The following is a 22,146-nucleotide window of genomic DNA, read 5'->3' as shown; positions in this document are numbered from 1 at the left end:
CTCGTTCTAGACCCACCAGCCAGGGGAACCATCCTCCCTACATCCAGTCTGTCTATCCCTGTTAGAATTTTATACATTTCAATGAGATCCCCTCTCATTCTTCTAAACTCTAATGAATACAGGCCTAGTCGATCCAATCTCTCATCATATGACAGTCCTGCCATCCCAGGAATCAGTCTGGTGAACCTTCGCTGCACTCCCTCTATGGCAAGTATATAATTTCTTACGTAAGGAGACCAAAACTGCACACAGCACTCCAGGTGTGGTCTCACCAAGGCCCTGTACAACTGTAGTAAGACATCCTTGCTCCTGTACTCAAATCCTCTTGCAATGGAGGCCAACATACCATTTGCCTTCCTAACTGCTTGCTGCACCTGCATGTTTGCTTTCAGTGACTGGTGTACAAGGACACCCAGGTCCCTCTGTACATCAGCATTTCCCAATCTATCACCATTTAAATAAAAACCTTTCTGTTTTTCCTACCGAAGTGGATAACTTCACATTTATCCACGTTATACTGCATCTGCCATGTATTTGCCCACTCACTCAACTTGTCTAAATCGCCTTGAAGCCTCTTTGCATCTTCCTCACAACTCACAATCCCACCTAGTTTTGTGTTGTCAGCAAACTTGGAAATATTACATTTGGTTCCCTCATCCAAATCATTGATATATATTGTGAATAGCTGGGGCCCAAGCACTGATCCCTGCGGTACCCCACTAGTCACCGCCTGCCACCCCGAAAAAGGCCCATTTATTCCTACTCTCTGTTTCCTGTCTGTTAACCAATTTTCAATCCATGCCAGTATATTACCCCCCAATCCCACGTGCTTTAATTTTGCACACTAACCTCTTATGTGGGACTTTATCAAAGGCCTTCTGAAAATCCAAATACATTACATTCACTGGTTCTCCCTTATCTATTCTACCAGTTACATCCTCAAAAAACTCCAGTAGGTTTGTCAAACATGATTTCCCTTTCATAAATCCATGTTGACTTTGTCTAATCCCGTTGATATTTTCTAAGTGTCCTGTTATTACATCCTTTATAAAAGACTCTAGCATTTTCCCTACTACTGATGTTAGGTTAACCAGTCTGTAGTTCCCTGTTTTCTCATTCGCTCCTTTTTTAAATAGTGGGGTTACATTTGCCACCCTCCAATCTGCCGGAACTGTTCCATAACCTAAAGAATTTTGGAAGATGACAACCAATGCATCCACTATTTCCATGGCGACCTCTTTTAGTACTCTGGGATGCAGATTATCAGGCCCTAGGGATTTATCAGCTTTCAGTCCCATTAATTTCTCCAGCTCTATTTTTTTTACTAATACTAATTTCCTTTAATTCCTCCTTCTTTCTAGACCCTTGGTTCCCTCGCATTTCTGGGAAGTTATTTGTGTCCTCTTCCGTGAAGACAGAACCAAAGTATTTGTTTAATGGCTTCTCCATTTCCTTGTTCCCCATTATAAATTCTCCTGTTTTTGACTGTGAGGGACCTACATTTGTCTTCACTAATCTTTTTCTTTTTATATGCTTGTAGAAGCTTTTACAATCTGCTTTTATGTTCCTTTGAAGTTTACTCTCATTCTCTATTTTTCCCCTCTTGATCAATCACTTGGTCCTTGGTGATGGCATTTTGAAATGCGATGAAGTGCTATATAAGTCGTCAAAATAGTCAATTCCCAGCTCATTTCATTTTTCCGTCTACCACCTGTCCCTCGGTTTGACTTTCCCAGCCCACTCATATCAAGTGGTGTGACTGAACCTTTTCTTCTCTTAGTCCCTATTAGATGGCATCCCGATTTTCAGGAAGAGCTGGCCTGCAATGAGGTAACAAGCCGATGCTTTATGAGCGTCCCTAATTAAAGCAGCAGCCACTCGGCATGAGGTGCGAGTCATGTCAGCGCGCACTCGCATGCTAATGACACGCTGAACAGATGCTGCAACCAACTCTGCAATTTAAAAGAAAATCAAGAAATGCTGGCAATCTCATGCGTATGAAGAGGGGCTGAACAGTGTTAGTGTTGGAGCATGCTGACAATTAAATTACTGCACATTAATCCAGCAAAGAGACTTTAATCAGACCCCCGTTAAAGCAATGGGGGATCGGGGGGCTGTAATTCTCGCTACTGTAAGAATAATAGAAGCTTAAAGCATACAAAGAGGCCATTCGGCCCATCGTGTCTGTGCCGGCTCTTTGAAAGGGCGATCCAATTAGTCCCACTCCCCCCTGCTCTTTCCCCGTCGGCCAGCAATTTATTTTCCTTTTCAAGTATTTATCCAATTCCCTTTTGAAAGTTACTATTGAATCTGCTTTCACCGCCCTTTCAGGCAGCGCGTTACAGATCATAACAACTCGATACGTAAAAAAAAATTCCCCTCAACTCCCCCTTGGTTTAGCGCACTGGTTACCGCACTCAGGTTAACTTCCCATGCCAGCTATTTCAATACAATTATTGACTTGTTTTGTTTAAGCAGGATATGACTGCAATAAATTAGCATGTTAACCAGTCACTAAACATAGCATGTAGAAGAATTGTAGCATACTCGCACCATCCCATTCACCCATCACCCCTGTGCTCACTGGCCTACTTTGGCTTCCGGTCCAGCAGCGCCTCGAGTTTAAAATTCTCATCCTTGTTTTCAAATCGCTCCATGTCCTCACCCCTCCCTATCTCTGTAGTCTCCTCCAGTCCTACAACCCTCTGGGATCTCTGCGCTCCTCCAATTCTGGCCTCTTGCACATCCCCAATTTCCTCCGCCTCACCATTGGCGGCCGTGCCTTCAGCTGCTTAGGCGCTAAGCTCTGCAAGGTCCCTCTCTAAACCTCTCCACGTCTCTCTCCACCTTTAAGATGCTCCTTAAAACCTACCTCTTTTGGTCACCTGTCCTAATATCTCCTTATGCGGCTCGGTGTCAAATTTTGTTTGATAATCGCTCCTGTGAAGCACCTTGGGACGTTTTACTATGTTAAAGGTGCTATATAAATACACGTTGTCGTTGTGATTAAAGGTCGAGAATACGTCCTGTAGATTTCACATGTAGGTTGGAAGTTTCCTCGGAGCTGCAGTAGCTTTGCCGGGAAACCCCATGTGGCGAGGCACTTCCAGCGAGGTTACGGTAGGGTACCGAGGGAGTGCTGCACTGTCAGAGGTGCCTTTTGGATGAGACGTTAAACCGAGGCCCGGTCTGCCCTCTCAGGTGGATGTAAAAGATCCAATGACACTATTTTGAAGAAGAGCAGGGGAGTTCTCCCCGGTGTCCTGGCCAATATTTATCCCTCAACCAACATCACAGACCAGACTATCAGGCCATCATCACGTTGCAGTTTGTGGGATATTGCTGTGCGCAAATTGTCTGCCGCGCTACATCAGTGACTACGCTTCAAAAGTACTTCATTGGCTGTAAAACGCTTTAGGACGTCCTGAAGTCGTGAAAGGCGCTATAGGAATGCAAGTTCTTTTTTCCTTCATGAGCAATGCCAACGGTGTTCTACCAGCATCAATGCAATGTTTAACACACAATTTTCCTCTTGAACCCTCACACATTCAGACACTTATAGAACCAAAATAATCCACGTAACTGAGGTCTACACAGCCATGTGGTGTATTTAAGTTTAATGTTTACTGTGTTAGTCGCAGACAGCCCTTGGAAATCTCCTATTGTTAAAAGCTGTGATTACCACAAGATTATTATAGGTGTGAACTGAAAAGGAGCCAAAATTGAAAATCCGTGGTTGTGCTGACGTGTTTTTGTGAGCGATTCGGGTGTAAAAATATATTGAAATATTTCAGAATGACTGTCCTGTGGATGAATGAGGACAGTGGAACGGGGGAGGGGTGGGGATTGAAATATTAACAACAAAAATAGCTAAATATGGAAAAGTACTGAACTCTGGCTTTCTTTCTTTCAGGTTTATATTTTCTCCTCCCTCTACACGTTGCTGTCAAGCACTGCCAGGTCATGGGTTCATCCAAAATTACATTGCCCGTATCTCGCGCCAAGTCCCGTTCACCCATCACCTCTGTGCTCGCTGACCTACATTAGCTCCTGGTCCGGCAACGCCCGATTTTCTCGCCCCTTTCCCCAGCTCTATAACTTCCTCCAGCCCCACAACCCTCCGAGATCTCAGCGCTCCTCCAATTCTGGCCTCTTGCGCATCCCCGATTTTCATCGCTCCCTCATTGGCGGTCTTGCCTTAAGCTCTGGAATTCCCTCCCTAAACCTCTCTGTCGCTCCACAGTGTCAGCTGTGGCTCAGTGGGTAGCACACTCGCCTGTAAGTCAGAAGGTTGTGGGTTTAAGTCCCACTCCAGGGACTTGTGCACATAAAGCTAGGCTGACGCCCCAGTGCAGTGCTGAGGGAGTGCTGCACTGTCGGAGGTGCTGTCTTTCGGATGAGACGTTAAACCGAGGCCCCATCTGCTCTCTCAGGTGGATGTAAAAGATCCCATGGCACTATTTTGAAGAAAAGCAGGGGAGTTATCCCCAGTGTCCTGGCCAATATTTATCCTTTAATCCACATAATGAAAACAGATTATCTGGTCATTATCAAATTGCTGTTTGTGGGAGCTTGCTGTGCACAAATTGGCTGCCACATTTCCCACATTACAACAGTGACTCCACTTCAAAAAGTACTTCATTGGCTGTAAAGCGCTTTGAGACGTCCGGTGGTCGTGAAAGGCACTATACAAATGCAAGTCTTCTTTACCTCTCTTTCTCCTCCTTTAAGACGCACTTAAAACCTACCACTTTGACCGAGCTTTTGGTCACCTGTCCTAATATCTCCTTATGTGGCTCGGTGTCAAATTTTGTTTGACGCCATTCCTGTGAGTTCTTGGGACGTTTTATTACGTTAAAGGCGCTATAAGTTGCTGTTGTTGTTGCACTCCCAGGTCAGTTAGAGCACTAAGCACATGCAGAATAAAGTTCTCTTTCTACACTCACATTGAGGATGGGGAAGTTCACGGAACCTCCTCCTCCCGTCAGTTGCTTAATTGTCCACCACCGTTCACGAACGGATGTGGCCGGGGCTGCAGAGCTTTGACCTGATCCGTTGGTGGTGGGATCGCTTAGCTCTGTCTATAGCATGCTGCTTTTACTGTTCAGCATGCAAGGTAGCGTAGTAGTGGTTACAATACTGGATTAGCAACCCAGAAGTTGTCAGTTTAAATCTTATCACGGCAAATTATAAATTCAATAAATTCAATTATTTGAAAAAAAAAATGCCTGATTGACATAAAGACACAAGTGGTTCACCAATTCTCTTCAGGGAAACGAAAGCAGCCACCCTTACCCAATGATTCCTGTCCCACACTTTTATATCTAGAGGATTAAAATACAAGGGGGTCAAAGTTATGCTGCAGCTATATAAAACCCTGGTTAGACCACACCTGGAGTGCTGGGTTCAGTTTTTGGCACCACACCTTAGGAAGGATATATTGGCCTTGGAGGGAGTGCAGCGTAGGTTTACCAGAATGATACCCGGACTCCAAGGGTTAAGTTACGAGGTGAGATTACACAAACTAGGGTTGTATTCCCTGGAATTTTGACAGTTAAGGGGTTATTTGATCGAAGCTTTCAAGATATTAAGGGGATCTGATAGGATAGATAGAGAGATATTTCCGCTGGTTGGGGAGTGTGGGGCTAGGGGACATAACCTCAAAATTAGAGCCAGACCTTTCAGGAGTGAAGTTACAAAACACTTCTACACACAAAGGGTGGTGGAAGTTTGAAACTATCTTCTGCAAACGGCAATTGGCGCTGGATCAATTGTTAATTTTAAATCGGAGATTGGATTTTTGTTAACCAAAGGTATTAAGGGATATGGGGCAAAGGTGGGTATATGGAGTTAGGTCACAGATCAGCCATGATCTCATTGAATGGCGGAACAGGCTGGAGGGGGCTGAATGGCCTCCTCCTGTTCCTATGTTCTCAAGTGGCCGAGCAAGCAGGTCAGTTCATTGGGTGAGTCAGGGCTTGATGATGAAATCTCCTCCCGATAGTCTCCCAATGCTCACTGTGCAGAGCCACACGTATAGAAACGGGGAGAGAGGCTGGTACCTTAGGAACGTTATCACAATATGAACTAGTCCCTTAGGAAGAGAAAAAACTGACAACAATAAAATAGGGATTTTGCAGACAGCTGACAGTCCTGTGTACTGCAAGAAAAACTCCTCCTATCAACAAGAAACCATCTTATCTCATGCACTTTGCTGAGTTTCCATTACCGACTCCAGCCTCTGAAAATGGAGCTGGTATTGAAAATTCATCAAGAGCTTTACTCAGTTAGATTGCTCTTTATCTCTGAGGGATTTTCTCTCGCAGTTTATAGCCTGTCAGCCATCTGCTGTAGTATTTCTCCCTTGCATTGAGGATTTACCTCAACCCGACCAGTTTGATGCTGCTAATTTCCTTTTACTAAATTGTCCTGAATGTTTTTTTTTCCAGATAAAGTAATCATTTCAACACATGTAAACATCCACTCCCTTCATCACTGGCGCCCCACTGCTGCAGTGTGTGCCATCTATTGGATGCACTGCAACAACTCGCCAAGGCTTCTTCGGCAGCACCTCCCAAACTCATGACTTCTACCACCTAGAAGGACAAGGGCAGCAGACGCATGGGAACCACCACCACCTCCAGGTTTCCCCTCCAAGTCACACATCATCTCGACTTGGGCATATATCGGCGTTCCTTCACGATCGCTGAGTAAAATTACTGGAGCTCCCTACCTAACAGCACTGTGGGAGCACCTTCACCACGTGGACTGCAGCGATTCAAGAAGAAGGCCCACCACCACCTTCTCAAGTGGAACTAGGGATAGGTAATAAATACCAGCCTTGCCAGCGATGCTCACAACCCGAGAATGAATAAAAAAATTCATGGGGTAGAATATCCTTGGCGTTCTCTGGAACTCCCACCGCAAGTTGAGTGGAAACCCCAGAGAAACAGCACAGCCAGCTACTTACGCCATTTCCAATGACATTCCGCTGGTGTTAAGGCAGGAGATCGGGCGAATCCCATGGAAAGTACAGGCATACTATTTTTTCCCCCCTCCTGATTTCCTCTCCCCACATCCTTCGGTTTGGTGTACATTTCCACAGACACCAACAGTACTCAAATACCCATTTACGTTACCCACGTGGTCAACCTTCAATTGTGTACCTAAGGAGTGAGTATGGGGAGTCTTGGGGAGTATTAGCACTGCAGCCAAGCTCAACCTTCTCACGTCAGTGAGGGGAAGGAGGGGGTCACTGGACAATGATTAGGAGCAAGAATGCTGAATGATTTTTCTCCCTTTCCCCGCCAATTTTAGCACCAACTGCTGCAACTGAGCATTAGGAGCAGCCCACAGCCTAATAATATTGAAATTCAGCAAGGGGTCATAGACAGGGCACCCCTTGGATCATGGCTTTGGAGAGGGTGCAGAGGAATTTTAAAAGAAAAGAAAGACTTGCATTTATATAGCGCCTTTCACCATCTCAGAATGTCCCAAAGTGCTTTACAGCCAATTAAATATTTTTAAAGTAGTCACTGTTGTAGTGTAGGAAACACGGCAGCCAAATTGTGCACAGCAAGCTCCCATAAACAGCAATGAGATAATGACCATAGGAACATAGGACCAGTCGTGTTGGATTAGGGATAAATATCGTCCGTGACACTGAGGATAACTCCCCTGCTGTTCTTCGAAATAGTGCCATAGGATCTTTTACGTCCACCTGAGAGGGCTGACAGGGCCTTGGTTTAACATCTCAACCAAAAGACAGAGCATCTCCGACAGTGCAGCGCTCCCTAGGTATTGGAGTCGGCCTAGATTTTGTCCTCAAATCTCTAGAGTGGGACTTCAGCAGAAAATCAAATTTCTGACTCAGAGGCGAGATTGCTAACAACTGAGCCAAAGCATTTTTTACATTCGCTCATGGGATGTGGGCGTCGCTGGCAAGGCCGGCATTTATTGCCCATCCCTAATTGCCCCTTGAGAAGGTGGTGGTGAGCTGCCTTCTTGAACAGCGATATATTTCCATGTCAGGATGGTGTGTGACTTGGAGGGGAACTTGGAGGTGGTGGTGTTCCCATGTGCCTGCTGCCCTTGTCCTTCTAGGTGGAAGAGGTCGCAGGTTTGGGAGGTGCTGCCGAAGAAGCCTTGGCGAGTTGCTGCAATGCATCTTGTAGCTGGTACACACTGCAGCCACGGTGCGCCGGTGGTGGAGGGAGTGAATGTTTAAGGTGGTGGATGGGGTGCCAATCAATTGGAGATACACTTGAAAAGGAAACATTTGCAGCTCTATGGGGAACAAGCGGGGGAGTGGGACTAATTGGACAGCTCTTTCAAAGAGCTGGCACAGGCACGATGGGCCAAACGGCCTCCTTCTGTGCTGTGTGATTCGATGACGTTTCTTGGTCAACAGAAAAATTGAAGTTGCTTCTGTTTCACCACTCTAAGTCCCGTTACTATGTGCACGTAAGTAGTTCCCAGGTCTTACCTTCCTTCTGAAAGAGTTCAGTGTTGACGATTGCTGTCATTGACTGTAATTTCTGTTTAACCAGTCGATCCGGAGAAAGGTTCATGATGAAATCGTGCAACAAGTGGCTGCAAACGAAAAAAAACACAAAAACAAAATCACGTTAGCAAAGAAGGAATTGAATATTTATGAGATACATCAGCGGAATCTGAGCAAACATTAGGGGCTTGTCAGCGTATTTTGAGAGTGTTAAATATTAATGAGCTAGGCATAATCCGGCAGAACATTGAATATTAATTCGATGTATCTGAAAGATCTGGCAACAAATAAACAGAATCCCGTTTACAACAACACTGGGAAGTCTTTCTAATTTAATTTCTGGCCAAGCTTGTGCTCATCATGGAAGATGTTCACACCTTTTTTTTACCGCAACGTGAGAAGATTGCTCACGAACGGCACCACGGTGACTTTTCCCACTTACCATGACGGCCATCTTGTGGTCCCTCTCAAGGCTGTCAGTTTAATGCTGCTTTTTGTCCTGATCACTCGCATCTGGATTCTTTCAGCTCATGAATGAAAGAAGAAAGAACTTGCATTTCTATAGCGCCTTTCACGACTTCAGGACTGTTCCAAAGCGCATCACAGCCGATTAATTAATATTAAAGCGTCGTCACTGTCGTAATGTGGGAAACGCGGCAGCCAATTTGCGCACAGTAAGCTCATGGCAGGAATGACGTATGAGGAGAGATTGGGTTGATTGGGCTTGTACTCACTGGAGTTTAGAAGAATGAGAGGGGATCTCATTGAAACTTATAAAATTCTAACAGGACTGGACAGACTAGATGCAGGAAGGATGTTCCCGATGGCGGGGGAGTCCAGAACCAGGGGTCACAGTCTAAGGATAAGGGGTAAGCCATTTAGGACAGAGATGAGGAAGAATTTCTTCACCCAGAGAGTGGTGAACCTGTGGAATTCTCTACCACAGAAGGCAGTTGAGGCCAATTCATTAAATATGTTCAAGAAGGAGTTGGATATATTTCTTAAAGCTAAAGGGATCAAGGGATATGGGGAAAAAGCAGGGACAGGGTACTGAATTTGGATGATCAGCCATGATCACATTGAATGGCGGAGCAGGCTCGAGGGGCCGAATGGCCTACTCCTGCTCCTATCTTCTATGTTTCTCCCACAAACAGCGATGTGATAAATGACCGGATAATCTGTTTCAGTGATGAATTTGGTTCAGGGATAAATAATGACCGGGACACCGGGGAGAGCTCCCCTGCTATTTCGAAATAGGGCCAGGGGATCTTTTACATCCACCTGAGGGGGCAGATCAGGCCTCGATTTAGCGCCTCATCAAAAACACGGCACCTCCGACAGTGCAGCACTCCCTCAGCACTGGACCATCAGCCGAGCTTCTGTGCACTGGGATGTGACTTTAAACCCACAACGGTCTGACACAGAGGCAAGAGTGCTCCCACTGAGCCGTGGCTGGCACTGCCGAGTGGAATATTTTCCCACTTTTTTGTGCAGCACGCTTGCGTCCGAATTCAGGTTCAACGTCCGAGTTCAGATACAAAGAATGAAGGTTTTGCTACGCTAATACAACCAAGTGGCTTAATCCCCAACTTCATACAAGTTCCACATCTACACTCAACAAATGACACTTCCTTCTCCCATACCATACATCCTCCTGGGCTAGGCCTAGAACATAGGGGGAGAAATTGGGTGGAGCCGCAAACGGGGCGCCAAGCTCGCCTGGGCGCCGGTTTTAGCGCAGCATTTGGAGCAGTAGCGACCATCGGAAATTCAGCTTGAGCACCCCAAGAGGAACACGGGGCGAGGCTCGAGGCGCTCCGCATCCCTCTTAGGGCGCTGAAACTGAATATCGCTGCGCAATGTGCCGCAGCGCCACACGCTGCGGCGCGGCGCGTTGCAGTACTGCAGGCCTTCCTCCCATTCTTAAGGGGGAGGGGCCTGCACCAGCGCGATCGGAGATCGCGAGCGCCGGCAAAAGAGCCTGGCACCGAGGAGAAGTGCCCGGCTCTCGGAAAACAGCCGGCATTGCCGCGGGGGGAGATCAGGAGGCCGGGGACGGAGGTGCTGGCAGGCAGCCGCCGAAAAAAACGGCCGCCCCGCACCTCCACCTTAATTTGCGCCACTGCCGCCACAGGTAGGCCCCGTGAACCGGGCCCGATTAGCGAGCGGCGCTGCAGAGGCGGTCGCTGCCAAATATCGCGATCGGGGTGGCAGCGGGGCGCTGCGCACACCGATGACGTCATCGGTGGCGGCGCAGCGCAACAGGCTAACGCCACCATTAGCGCCCCAGCTAAATATCGCGAGAGGCGTGGCCAGTGGCGCTAAAGCCACTGAGTGCCCTCTTTAGGCGCTAACTGGTGGCGCAGCCCACCGAATTTCTAGGCCATAGTCTTTTTTAAAAATTCATTTGCGGGATGTGGGCATCGCCAGCAAGGCCGACATTTATCGCCCGTCCTTATTTGCCCTGAGAAGGTGGTGCTGGGCCTAGAATCCAGTGAGGATTGATGAGATGAAGCGTCCTCTCTCTCCCTCTGCTGGTTGTAAGGGAAAATGTGAAATGAGTTGGGATAGTCTCAACCCAGTTCCTCGTGGGTCCGAGCCCACAGAATAAAAGGGCCTCTAATTTGGCACGGATTGCTCACCTCGCTCAGAGAAGGCGGTGTGGGCAGTGTAAAAATACACACTGGTGCAACGGGAGAGTGAGACGCTAATTGGTGGCTGATCGAAGGAGTATTGATAGTACATTACCTTACAAAAGGTAAATCATGCTTGACTAATCTACTGGAATTTTTTGAGGATGCAACTGGTAGAATAGATAAGGGAGAACCAGTGGATGTGGTGTATTTGGACTTTCAGAAGGCTTTCGATAAGGTCCCGCATAAGAGATTAGCGTGTAAAGTTAAAGCACAAGGGATTGGGGGCAAGGTACTGACTTGGATAGAGAACTGGTTGGCAGACAGAAAGCAAAGAGTTGGAATAAATGGGTCTTCTTCTGACTGGTAGGCAGTGACTAGTGGGGTACCGCAGGGATTGGTGCTAGGACCCCAGCTATTCACAATATATATTAATGATCTAGACGAGGGAACTAGATGTAATATCTCCAAGTTTGCAGATGACACAAAGCTGGGTGGGCGTGTGTGCTGTGAGGAGGATGCAGAGAAACTCCAGTATGATTTGGACAGGTTGGGTGATTGGGCAGATGCATGGCAGATGCAGTATAATGTGGATAAAGGCGAGGTTATCCACTTTGGTGTCAAAAACAGGAAGGCAGATTATTATCTGAACGGCAATAGATTGGGAGAAGGGGAAGTGCAACGAGACCTGGGTGTCCTTGTGCACCAGTCGCTGAAGGTAAGTATGCAGGTGCAGCAGGCGGTTAAGAAGGTAAATGGTATGTTGGCCTTCATAGCGAGAGGATTCGAGTACAGGAACAAGGATGTCTTGCTGCAGTTGTACAGGGCCTTGGTGAGACCACACCTTGAGTATTGTGTGCAGTTTTGGTCGCCTTATCTGAGGAAGGATGTTCTTGCCATGGAGGGAGTGCAGTGAAGATTCACCAGACTGATACCTGGGATGGCAGGAATGGCGTATGAGGAGAGATTGGGTCGATTGGGCTTATACTCGCTGGAGTTTAGAAGAATGAGAAGGGATCTCATTGAAACTTATAAAATTCTAACAGGACTAACCAGACTAGATGCAGGAAGGATGTTCCCGATGGCGGGGGAGTCCAGAACCAAGGGCCACAGTCTAAAGATAAGGGGTAAGTATTTTTGGACAGAGATGAGGAGGAATTTCTTCCCCCAGAATGGTGAACCTGAATTCTCTACCACAGAAGGCAGTTGAGGCCAATTCATTAAATATATTCAAGAAGGAGTTGGATATATTTCTTAAGGCTAAAGGGATCAACGGATATGGGGAGAAGGCAGGGACAGGGTACTAAGTTTGGATGATCAGCCATGATCTCATTGAATGGCGGAGCAGGCTCGAGGGGCCAAATGGCCTACTCCTGTTCCTATCTTCTATGTTTCTATATTCTCGCGTACTGCTGCCACTGGTTGATGGGCCTCTGCAAGATGTTTGTTTTCGCTCTCCTCCTCCTCCTCATCTGAGGAGGATATGTGACGAGCCACTTGATCCTCAGGAATCTGCAAGCCACGACGCTGTGCCATGTTGTGAAGTGCACAGCAAACCACGATGATTCTGGAGACCCTGGCTGCTGTGTACTGCAGGGCTCCACCTGATCTATCCAGGCATCTGAAGCGCATCTTCAGCAAACCAATGGTTTGCTCGATTATGGCTCTGTTGGACATATGGCTGGAGTTGTAGCTCTCCTCAGCTTCGTTGGATGGGCTCCTCAACGGTGTCATTAGCCACGTCTTCAGGGGATAGCCCTTGTCTCCAAGTAACCATCCGTTAAGTTGGTCTGGCGGACTGAATAGCGGAGGCACACTCGACTGGCGCAGTATGAAGGAGTCATGGCAACTGCCAGGGTAATTGGCACAGACATGCATAATTTTCTTCTTGTGGTCACACACCAGCTGAACGTTAAGGGAGTGGAAGCCCTTGCGGTTGACAAAAATACCTGGATTGCGATGGGGTGCCTTAAGGGCCACATGTGTGCAGTCAACGACGCCCTGCACCCTTGGAAAGCCTGCCAGATTAGCTAATCCAACTGCACGCACCGTGACACTTGCTTGATCCTTGGTGAAATGGATGTGATTGTGCACGATGGCAAAGAGGGCATCGGTTACCTGCGTGATGCAAGTGTGTGCGGCCGCCTGGGAGATGCCGCTGATGTCTGCTGCTGATCCCTGGAATGAGCCTGAGGCAAAAAAATTGAGTGCGGTGGTGACTTTGACGGCCACTGGTAAGGGTTGTCCACCTGGTCCTCTGGCCTGCAGGTCTTGTTGCAGCATTGCGCAGATGTCACCCACTACCTCCGCGAAAGTTGGAGCCGCCTTTGGCACTGCTGCTCAGACATGTTGAGGTCGCTGACCATGTGTCTATAGACCCTGTTTGGGGGGTATCTCCTGCGCCGACAGGCTTCCATGCACTGGCCCCTTCTGGCCTGTGCAGCTTCAGGTGGGTGAGCAGCAGCTTGGCGCTCCTGTTGTTGCTGCTGCTGTTGTTGCTGCTGCTGTTGGTGCTGCTGTTGTTGCTGCTGCTGTTGTTCCTGGTTCTGCTGGTGCCACGGCTGGTCTTCGTCCTCATCTGATGTCCAGAAGGGAAGGAAATAAATGGCTCCCATACTTCTGGTATATGCCTCAGTTGAGGAAGCGCTCAGTGAAGGTGGCGAGAGGGGTTTCCCAGGATGTCACATTGGAGATGAGTGTCAGGCTCCAAACTTCCACAGCTGTGGTTATGCCTTCTAAAAGTTCCCCCAGACCTGAGACAACAAAGTCCTGCCACCTGCAAATGATGGCTGATCAAATCTCCTCTTTAATGGTTGAGCTGCAGCTGATAGTCAGCAATCCAATTGTGCTCCCGCCAGGTTTCACCGTCGTGTTTCAGAACAGGCGTGCTTCATGTGGGAAAAGGGTTAAAATCACAAAGGCTTATCAAAATGGCATTATAGAGGCAATTTAGTGCTTGTTAAGGGCCTTAACGGCCTATCCCGCCTCTTGGAAGCAGGACGGAGGCGGGACTAGTAGACACAATTTAATGAAAATTGCTTGGAGGCGGGATGGAGGTGGGGTTGGGCCCGCCCGCCAGTTTTTGCAATTTTAACCCCCCACACTCCTCCAATCCCCGCCTCAACGGCCCGATGAAATTCAAGCCCCCAGTCTCTGAATTACCGATCCGATAACATAAGCACTGGGTAAAAGGAAAGAAACAAAGTTAAATAAAGGAAGCGTTTGAAAAGAAAATATCAGGGGTTAGTGGGGTTAATTGGAAGGGTTGGAACTGGCCTGTGGAGGCTATCTAATCAAAGGGAGGTGAATTCAAGGCCAGGAACTGCATAATTGATGAGAGACACAGAGTTAGGCACCGCAGTGAAAAATATAATGGGAAAAATATTAATTTCAAAAGGTTGGCATATTACAACACAAAGTTCAGCTGGGTTCGAGTCTAGCTGGGGCTGAGAAAACTAAGGTCTCCAGTCAGATATGTGTGAGGCGTTTTAGCTTGCATTAATTAGACTGCAGTCTTCAATGAGCCTGAGTTAAGAACGCAAAAGTTCCCTCAAACTGTACGTGACTTGGCACTAGATCACCCCAGAAACTGGGAAGTACATTTCTGTGAGCTGGAGACTGATGCTTTTCGGAACATAGGATTTGCTCGATAAAAATAGAACCAAGGTCAATTTTGTTCACTGTCTACCATCTACCATCCTGGTGGTCACGTGTCACAATGTTAACGCAGTTGTTGACTAATCATAGCAATCAATTAGTTTATAACAGACCCAGACATGAGGTGAGGAAAACCACCCCTGGTGGTGAAATGCTTTGGGAATCATAAATCGCACTGGTGCAGTAGGGGGTGCTGTTCCCAGTTTGGGGGTGAGGCACAGTGGGGTTAAATTCCAATACGCCATTAACTTTAAAAGACATTGACCCAGATTTTGCAGTCAGCGGCAAAGGGACGCACACGCCGCTGACCTCGCAGAAAGCTGCCCACAAAGATTTAGCGGGGTCTGTGGTGCCGATTTACTCAATTACGATGTCAGTTTCATTCTGGCACCATCTGTAGGGAACCTCAAGTGTCCATGAACAGTGATGTCATCAAGCAGGCTGAACAGCCAATCAAAATGAAGAACTCTCACAGACAGCAAACCAGGAAGTAAAAAGCACTGGTTTATAATTCACTTTTTAATCATTTTACAGAGATAAAGATTGGGACTTAAACATGGGATTAGGGTATAAGCTGAAATATCATAAACAAACTTTAAAAAGTAAAATAAAAATTAGGTTTTATTACTTTAAAAATCTATGGAATTTTTACCATGGAATGAAAATAATGAAACTCCACACTTCTAAAGTTAGTTTTTCAGGGCCAGAGAGGTTGTTCAGCACTAATTACGACTTAATACGCCGTTCAAAACTCAGTTACACCTCGTTCAACAAGGTTTAACTTTTCCAATGGTTTTTGCAGAGAGAATAGTGCGTAAAAAGATGAAGTTCATGTCAATCACTGATTCTGTGTTGTTTGCATCTGTGATGACTGCAACAGCGCACCCTGTGGAGGAACAGCATATCACTGACAGCAACTTCAGATTTGCTATCAGTTGTATACAGTAAAGACAGCACTGACAGCCTCACCGTTATTACTACCGCAAATTCCGGGCCAATCATTCATGGGCTGGGAGTGCGCAATTTTGCGACAGGGAGTCCTGGCCAATGCCAGGAGCAGGGACATCAGAATTTTTACCCCAATGCTGGGATAAACTGGAGGGGGACCTCATTTTACACTAACCATGCTGGACCTCAACTGAGAGTGCTCGACGCTGACATTGAAGCGATTGGAATGGAAAGTGCTCCATTCCCAAGCACTGACATCCCGCGCTTTAAAGGAGCACAAGAATTCATGTTAAAAAAACAAACTCCGATACTTCCTGGGTACTGAGCAGCTTGCACAGACCTGAGCGGTGGTTCTCCTACCTGCACAGTACACACCAGATCAAAGCAGACACGTGACTATCATCCTTGTGCTCAAATCCCTCCATGGTCTCACCCCGCCCTATCTCTGAAACTCCTCCAGTCCTACAACCTTCTGATCTCTGCACCACTCCGATTCTGGCCTCTTGCGCATCCCCGATTTCCAACACTCCACCATTGGCGGCCGTGCCTTCAGCTGCCTGGGCTCTGGAATTCCTGGGGTGGCGGGACTGTCGTATGAGAAGAGATTGAGTACACTAGGCCTGTATTCTCTTGAATTCAGAAGAGTGAGAGGGGATCTCATTGAAGCATACAAAATTATTACAGGGTTGGATAGGATGGATGCTGGGAGAATGTTTCCCTTGGCTGGGGAGTCTAGAACCAGGGGCCACAGCCTCAAGATAAAAGGACTGAGATGAGAAAAAATTTCTTCACACAGAGGGTGGTGAATCTTTGGAATTCTCTACCCCAGAGGGCTGTGGAGGCTCAGTCATTGGGTATGTTCAAGACAGAAGTCGATAGATTTCTGACTAGTAAGGGCATCAAGGGGTATGGCGATAGGGCCGGTGAACATAAGAAATAGGAGCAGGAATAGGCCACTTGGCCCCTCGAGCCTGCTCCGCCATTCAATAAGATCATGGCTGATCTTGGGCTCAAAGCCACTTCCCTGCCCGTTCCCCACAGCCCTTCATTCCCTTATCTTGCAAAAATCTGTCTATCTCCACCTTAAATGTATTTAATGACCCAGCCCCCACGGCTCTCTGGGGTGGTGAATTCCACAGATTGACGACCCTCTGAGAGAAGAAATTCCTCCTCAGTAAAAGATTTCATGGCACTATTTTGAAGAGCAGGGGAGTTCTCCCCGGTGTCCTGGCCAATATTTATCCCTCACATTGGGCTCGATTTTGCCAGGCCCGAGGAGGCGGGATTGGAGGCGTGTGAGGTGTTAAAATCGCTAAAAATGGCAGGCGGGCCCCATCCCGCCTCTGAACAATTTTCCCAAAAGCGTGTTTTCTGACCCCCTTTCCATCCTGCCTCCAAGGCCCTTAACAACCACTTAATAGCCTCTATAATCCCATTTTGAGAGGCCTTTCCGATTTTTAGTCATTCCCCCCATCCCTCACGCCTCCTCTGGAACACGCTTCTGAGTCAGGAGGTCATGGGTTCAAGTCCCACTCCAAGAACTTGAGCACATAAAGCTAGGCTGACACTACAGTGCAGTGCTGAGGGAGTGCTGTACTGTCAGAGATGCCATCTTTTGGATGAGACGTTAAACTGAGGCCCGTCTGCTCTTCCAGGTGGACGTAAAAGATCCCATGGCACTATTCGAAGAAGAGCAGGGAGTTATCCTCGGTATCCTTGTCCAATATTTATCCCTCAACCAACATAACAAAAACAGATTATCCGGTCATTATCACATTGCTGTTTGTGGGAGCTTGCTGTATGCAAATCGGCTGCTGCGTTTCCTACATTACAACAGTGACTACACTCCAAAAAGCACTTCATTGGCAGTAAAGCGCTTTGGGATGTCCGGTTGTCATGAAAGGCACTATAGAAATGCAAGTCTCTTTTCTTGCTTTCAATTCTCTTTCCTCCCACCCCACCCCTCCAGCCCAATTATGGACTCCTAAGGCCGCCCTAGATGAGATACTCAAACTCAGCACTGACTGAGGAACTAGAGCTGAGGCCTTCTTGGTCCGTGTGCTGCCTCGACCCAATTACACATCAGGGCAGATCTCAGTTCCAGTTGACTTTATCGCTGAAAAGCGGCCTACCTCAGTAAGACCGGATCAAATATCGCTGCAACGTCCTGCAAGACTGTCGGCAAGTACTTGAGCGATGCTCCCTGAAATAGAACAAATGAGGGAATATGGTTAATTTACGAGTCATCAGATTCCTGCACTGTTCAAGCACTACATCTCTACTCTTAGGCAGTCCCTCGGAACCGAGGATGACTTGCTTCCACATTATAAATGAGTCCTCAGGTGACTGATGAGTCCAATGCGGGACCTACAGTCTCTGTCACAGGTGGGGCAGACAGTGGTTGAAGGGACGGGTGGATGGGGTGCTTGGGTTGACGTGCGCCCCTTCCGCTGTTTGCGCTTGGCTCCCAGTGAAGAGGCTCGGGGTGTTCGGCGCCTTCCCGGATGCTTCTCCTCCACTTTGTGCGGTCTTGGGCCAGGGATTCCCAGGTGTCAGTGGGGATGTTTACACTTTTTCAAGGCGGCTTTGAGGGTGTCCTTGAAGTGTTTCCTCTGCCCACCTGGGGCTCTCTTGTCGTGCCGGAGCTCCGAGTAGAGCGCTTGTTGTGGGAGCCTCGTATCGGGCATGCGGACAATGTGACCGGTCCATTGGAGCTGATTGAGCGTGGTCAAAGCTTCGATGCTGGGGGTGTTGGCCTGAGCAAGAACACTGACGTTGGTGCGCCTATCCTGCCAATGGATTTGCAGGATCCATAAAAGCACTACATGGTATAGTGGGGACTACTTATAATCAAAAGCAAAATACTGCGGATGCTGGAAATCTGAAATAAAAACAGAAAATGCTGGGAATACTCAGCAGGTCAGGCAGCATCTGTGGAGAGAGAAACAAAGAGTCAACGTTTCAGGTCACGAAGGGTCATCGACCTGAAACATTAACTCTGTTTCTCTCTCCACAGATGCTGCCTGACCTGCTGAGTATTTCCAGCATTTTCTGTTTTTACTACTTATAATCAAGTTTAGTATGATCAAATAATTTTTAAAGTTAACATATATTTTTCTACTTTTAACCATCCTAAAGACTCAAACATTCTGGTACCGCAAGAGGCCAATCAGCCAATGTTTCCTACACTGGCATTTCCTAATCACCAGAATGCGACTACTCTGACGAAGGGTCATCGACCTGAAACGTTAACTCTGTTTCTCGCTCCACAGGTGCTGCCTGACCTACTGAGGATTTCCAGCATTTGCTGTTGATAGGTAACGTTACTGCATTATTTCTTTGTGAGATTTATATTGTTTGCTTATTTTCACATCCTTTTGTCATTTTACTCCTTCCATGTTTTTTTTTGTTGATTCCCTATATTGCTGCTTTTCAGAAAAAAAAACCCCGTTGATTTCTTTTCATTCCCGGCATTTTAGTTGCTCTCTGCCCTTTGGAAGGTCAAGATTGCGTCGGGGCTTTAACTATATCATAGGACCCTGATCCGCATATTGTAAGGAGGACTCCCACCTTCTCTGGCACGGCAGCACTGATGTAAAAAGACTACTGAGCACTTGGCTTGAGTAAAAAACAAGGCTTTAATCAACTGTTTCAAAACCATGAGTTTTCTAGTTACATCACTAGTTCCTGGTTACAGAAACATCCTGAGCAAGCAGGGCCCACGCCCGAGTATTTATACTCCTTGGACGGCGCCACCAGCTGGCCGCCCAGTGTTACTTCATGAGTTATTTCTTCATGAATGATGAGATTCATGACAAGCACTGCTCGTCCTGGTCTGTCCCAGAATGGTGGCAGGAAAGAGGCTGTAAGTGCTGCACCGTGATTTTCAGATCATTCCCTCCCTGAAAACACGAACAAAAACTGCCCTCAAGCCGTCTAGTTACATTTTTAGATATTTCTCTATCCTTCTTAGTCCAGATTTATATCTTAGATCACTCTCACAGATATGTCCCGATTCCCTATACCCTTTGAGAGCATCTTCACAAGCCTTAATATCCAGCTAAGCTCTTGGTAACATGCCTTGGATAATGAACAGAATGACTGTTCCATTAATTATTTTAACTATTAGAGTTACCCCATGCCTCCATAAGACCTCTTCGCTGACTTCGACAAGCAGAAGCGCATCAGACCTCATTTTAGGCTTAAACTTCTAAGTGATTTACTTAAGAAAAGGTGAACAGCGTAGAATAGGATTACATAGAATTTTACAGCACAGAAACAAGCCACTTGGCCCAACTGGTCTGACATGAATCAGTCATTCATGAAAGAAAGACTTATGAAATAATACTGAGCGGCCTACGGGTGGCGCTGTCCAGGGAGAGTATAAATACTCAGGCACGGGCCCAGCTTGCGCAGGACATTCTTAACAGGAACTAGTGAAGGACACAACTAGACCTCCATGTTGTAAAACAGCTGATTAAAGCTTTGTTTAACGCTTAGACCAAGTGCCTAGTAGTTTTCTTACATCATGGTCCATGCTCCACACGAGCCTCCTCCCACCCTACTTTATCTCACCCTATCAGCATATCCTTCTATTCCTTTCTCCCTCATGTACGTATCTGTCAAATTAATAAATGACATTCCTTTAGCTATTAGTTTATGATCTCTCATTGAAATGTATAAAATTCTTAGAGGGTTTGACAGGGTAGATGCTGAGTGGCTGTTTCCCCTGGCTGGGGAGTCTAGAACCAGGGGGTCGTAGAAGGGGACCGAGATAAGAAGACATTTCTTCACTCAGAGGGTTGTGTATCTTTGGAATTCTCTGCCCCAGAGGGCTGTGGAGGCTCAGTCGTTGAGTATATTCAAGGCTGAGATAGATAGATTTTTGGATACTAAGGGAGCCAAGGAATATGGGGATCGGGCGGGAAAGTGGAATTGAGGTCGATGATCAGCCGTGATCTCATTGAATGGCGGAGCAGGCTCGAAGGGCCAAATGGCCTACTCCTGCTCCTATTTCTTATGTTTTTATGTTCTTCTGTTGACGGGAGACATATTTACCTGCATGAGTAAAGTGTTGCCTTCCAGTGTTGACTCCATCAGGATGTTAAATGTCATAAACAGTTTTTGCACCGATTCTTCGTACTCCTTCTCTTCCTTCCCCTCATACAGCCTGAAACGAGCCAACAGTTAGTTGGTGAGGTATGGTTTTCACCCCTTTGTTATTCTTTAAATGCTTAATGACTTGCGTGGCTGCAGTGGGTGGATTTTCAGGTCAACCAGAGATCAAAAGCCACTTCAGATCCCATTCCCATTCCCATTCCCAATCAATTCCAATTATTGTTCCCCTCTTACACCACCAGGTGTCAGCCATGGCTCAGTGGGTATCACCTCTTCCCTGAGTCAGAAGGTCGTGGGTTCATAGTCCCATTCTGTGAGACATGAGCACAAAATCTATGGTGACACACCCAGTGCAGTACTGAGGAAGTGCTGCACTGTCAGAAGTGCTGTCTTTTGAATGAGACGTTAAACCAAGGCCCCACCTGTTCTCTGGGCATAAAAGATCCCATGGCATTATTCTAAGAAGAGCAGGGGAGTTCTCCCTGGTATCCTGGCCAATAATCACCCCCAATCAACATCACTAAAACAGATTACCTGGTCATTACCACATTGCTGTTTGTGGGATTTTGTTGTGCGCAAATTGGCTGCTGCGTTTCCTACAATACGACAGTGACTACACTTCAAAAGCACTTAATCGGCTGTCAAGTGTTTTGGGACGTCCGAACATTGTGAAAGGTGTTAAATAAATGCAATTCTTTTTTCAGACCATAGCTGTCTTCCAGCTAGTGTCTCTCACTCATTTCCACTCATATTCCCTTCCATTTTGGCGCTGTTTTCTCCACTCCGTCCCTTTCTCTGTCAGCACTATAAAGGGGCTCAGCTATCTCCCAGTTTCCAGGTCTGAGAAATGCTTATTTGCTGCACTTTCCACTTTGGCTGCAAAACTCTGCTGGAGTACTTCAAATTATTTATTTCATTATTTATTTATTTATTATTCGTTCATGGGATGTGGGCGTTGCTGACAAGACCAAGATTTAGTGCCCATCCCTAATTGTGCTTGAAAAGGTGGTGCTGAGCTGTGGCTCAGTAGGTAGCGCACTTGCTTCTGAGTCAGAGGTCATGGGTTCAAGTCCCACTCCAAGAGCTGAGCACATAAAGCTAGGCTGACACTCTCAGTGCAGTGCTGAGGGAGTGCTGTACTGTCAGAGATGCCGTCTTTTGGATGAGACGTTAAACTGAGGCCCCGTCTGCACTTCCAGTTGGACGTAAAAGAGCCCATGGCACTATTTGAAGAAGAGCAGGGAGTTATCCTCGGTGTCCTTGTCCAATATTTATCCCTCAATCAAC

At 47.0% G+C, this 22,146-nt stretch overlaps 1 protein-coding gene across 1 annotated transcript in view; it reads right to left on the bottom strand.

Moving 5' to 3' along the window:
* Positions 1-22,146, bottom strand: part of LOC147123754 (dedicator of cytokinesis protein 2-like) — a 1,461,504-nt gene that overhangs the window by 966,132 nt on the left and 473,226 nt on the right. Inside the window, exons 23-25 of the mRNA XM_085975685.1 lie at positions 20,800-20,911; positions 17,874-17,944; positions 8,486-8,592 (exon numbers count right to left, since the gene is read on the bottom strand). Coding sequence (XP_085831811.1) covers positions 8,486-8,592; positions 17,874-17,944; positions 20,800-20,911 — 290 coding nt within the window. The remainder of the gene's footprint in view (positions 1-8,485; positions 8,593-17,873; positions 17,945-20,799; positions 20,912-22,146) is intronic.

The sequence above is a fragment of the Somniosus microcephalus genome, chromosome 2 (assembly GCF_052327205.1).
Source record: "Somniosus microcephalus isolate GS21.2 chromosome 2, FLI_Smic_1.0, whole genome shotgun sequence".
In the NCBI taxonomy this organism is placed as follows: Eukaryota; Metazoa; Chordata; class Chondrichthyes; order Squaliformes; family Somniosidae; genus Somniosus; species Somniosus microcephalus.
The sequence above is the reverse complement of the archived record's forward strand: the minus strand, read 5'-3'. Positions and strand labels throughout refer to the sequence as shown.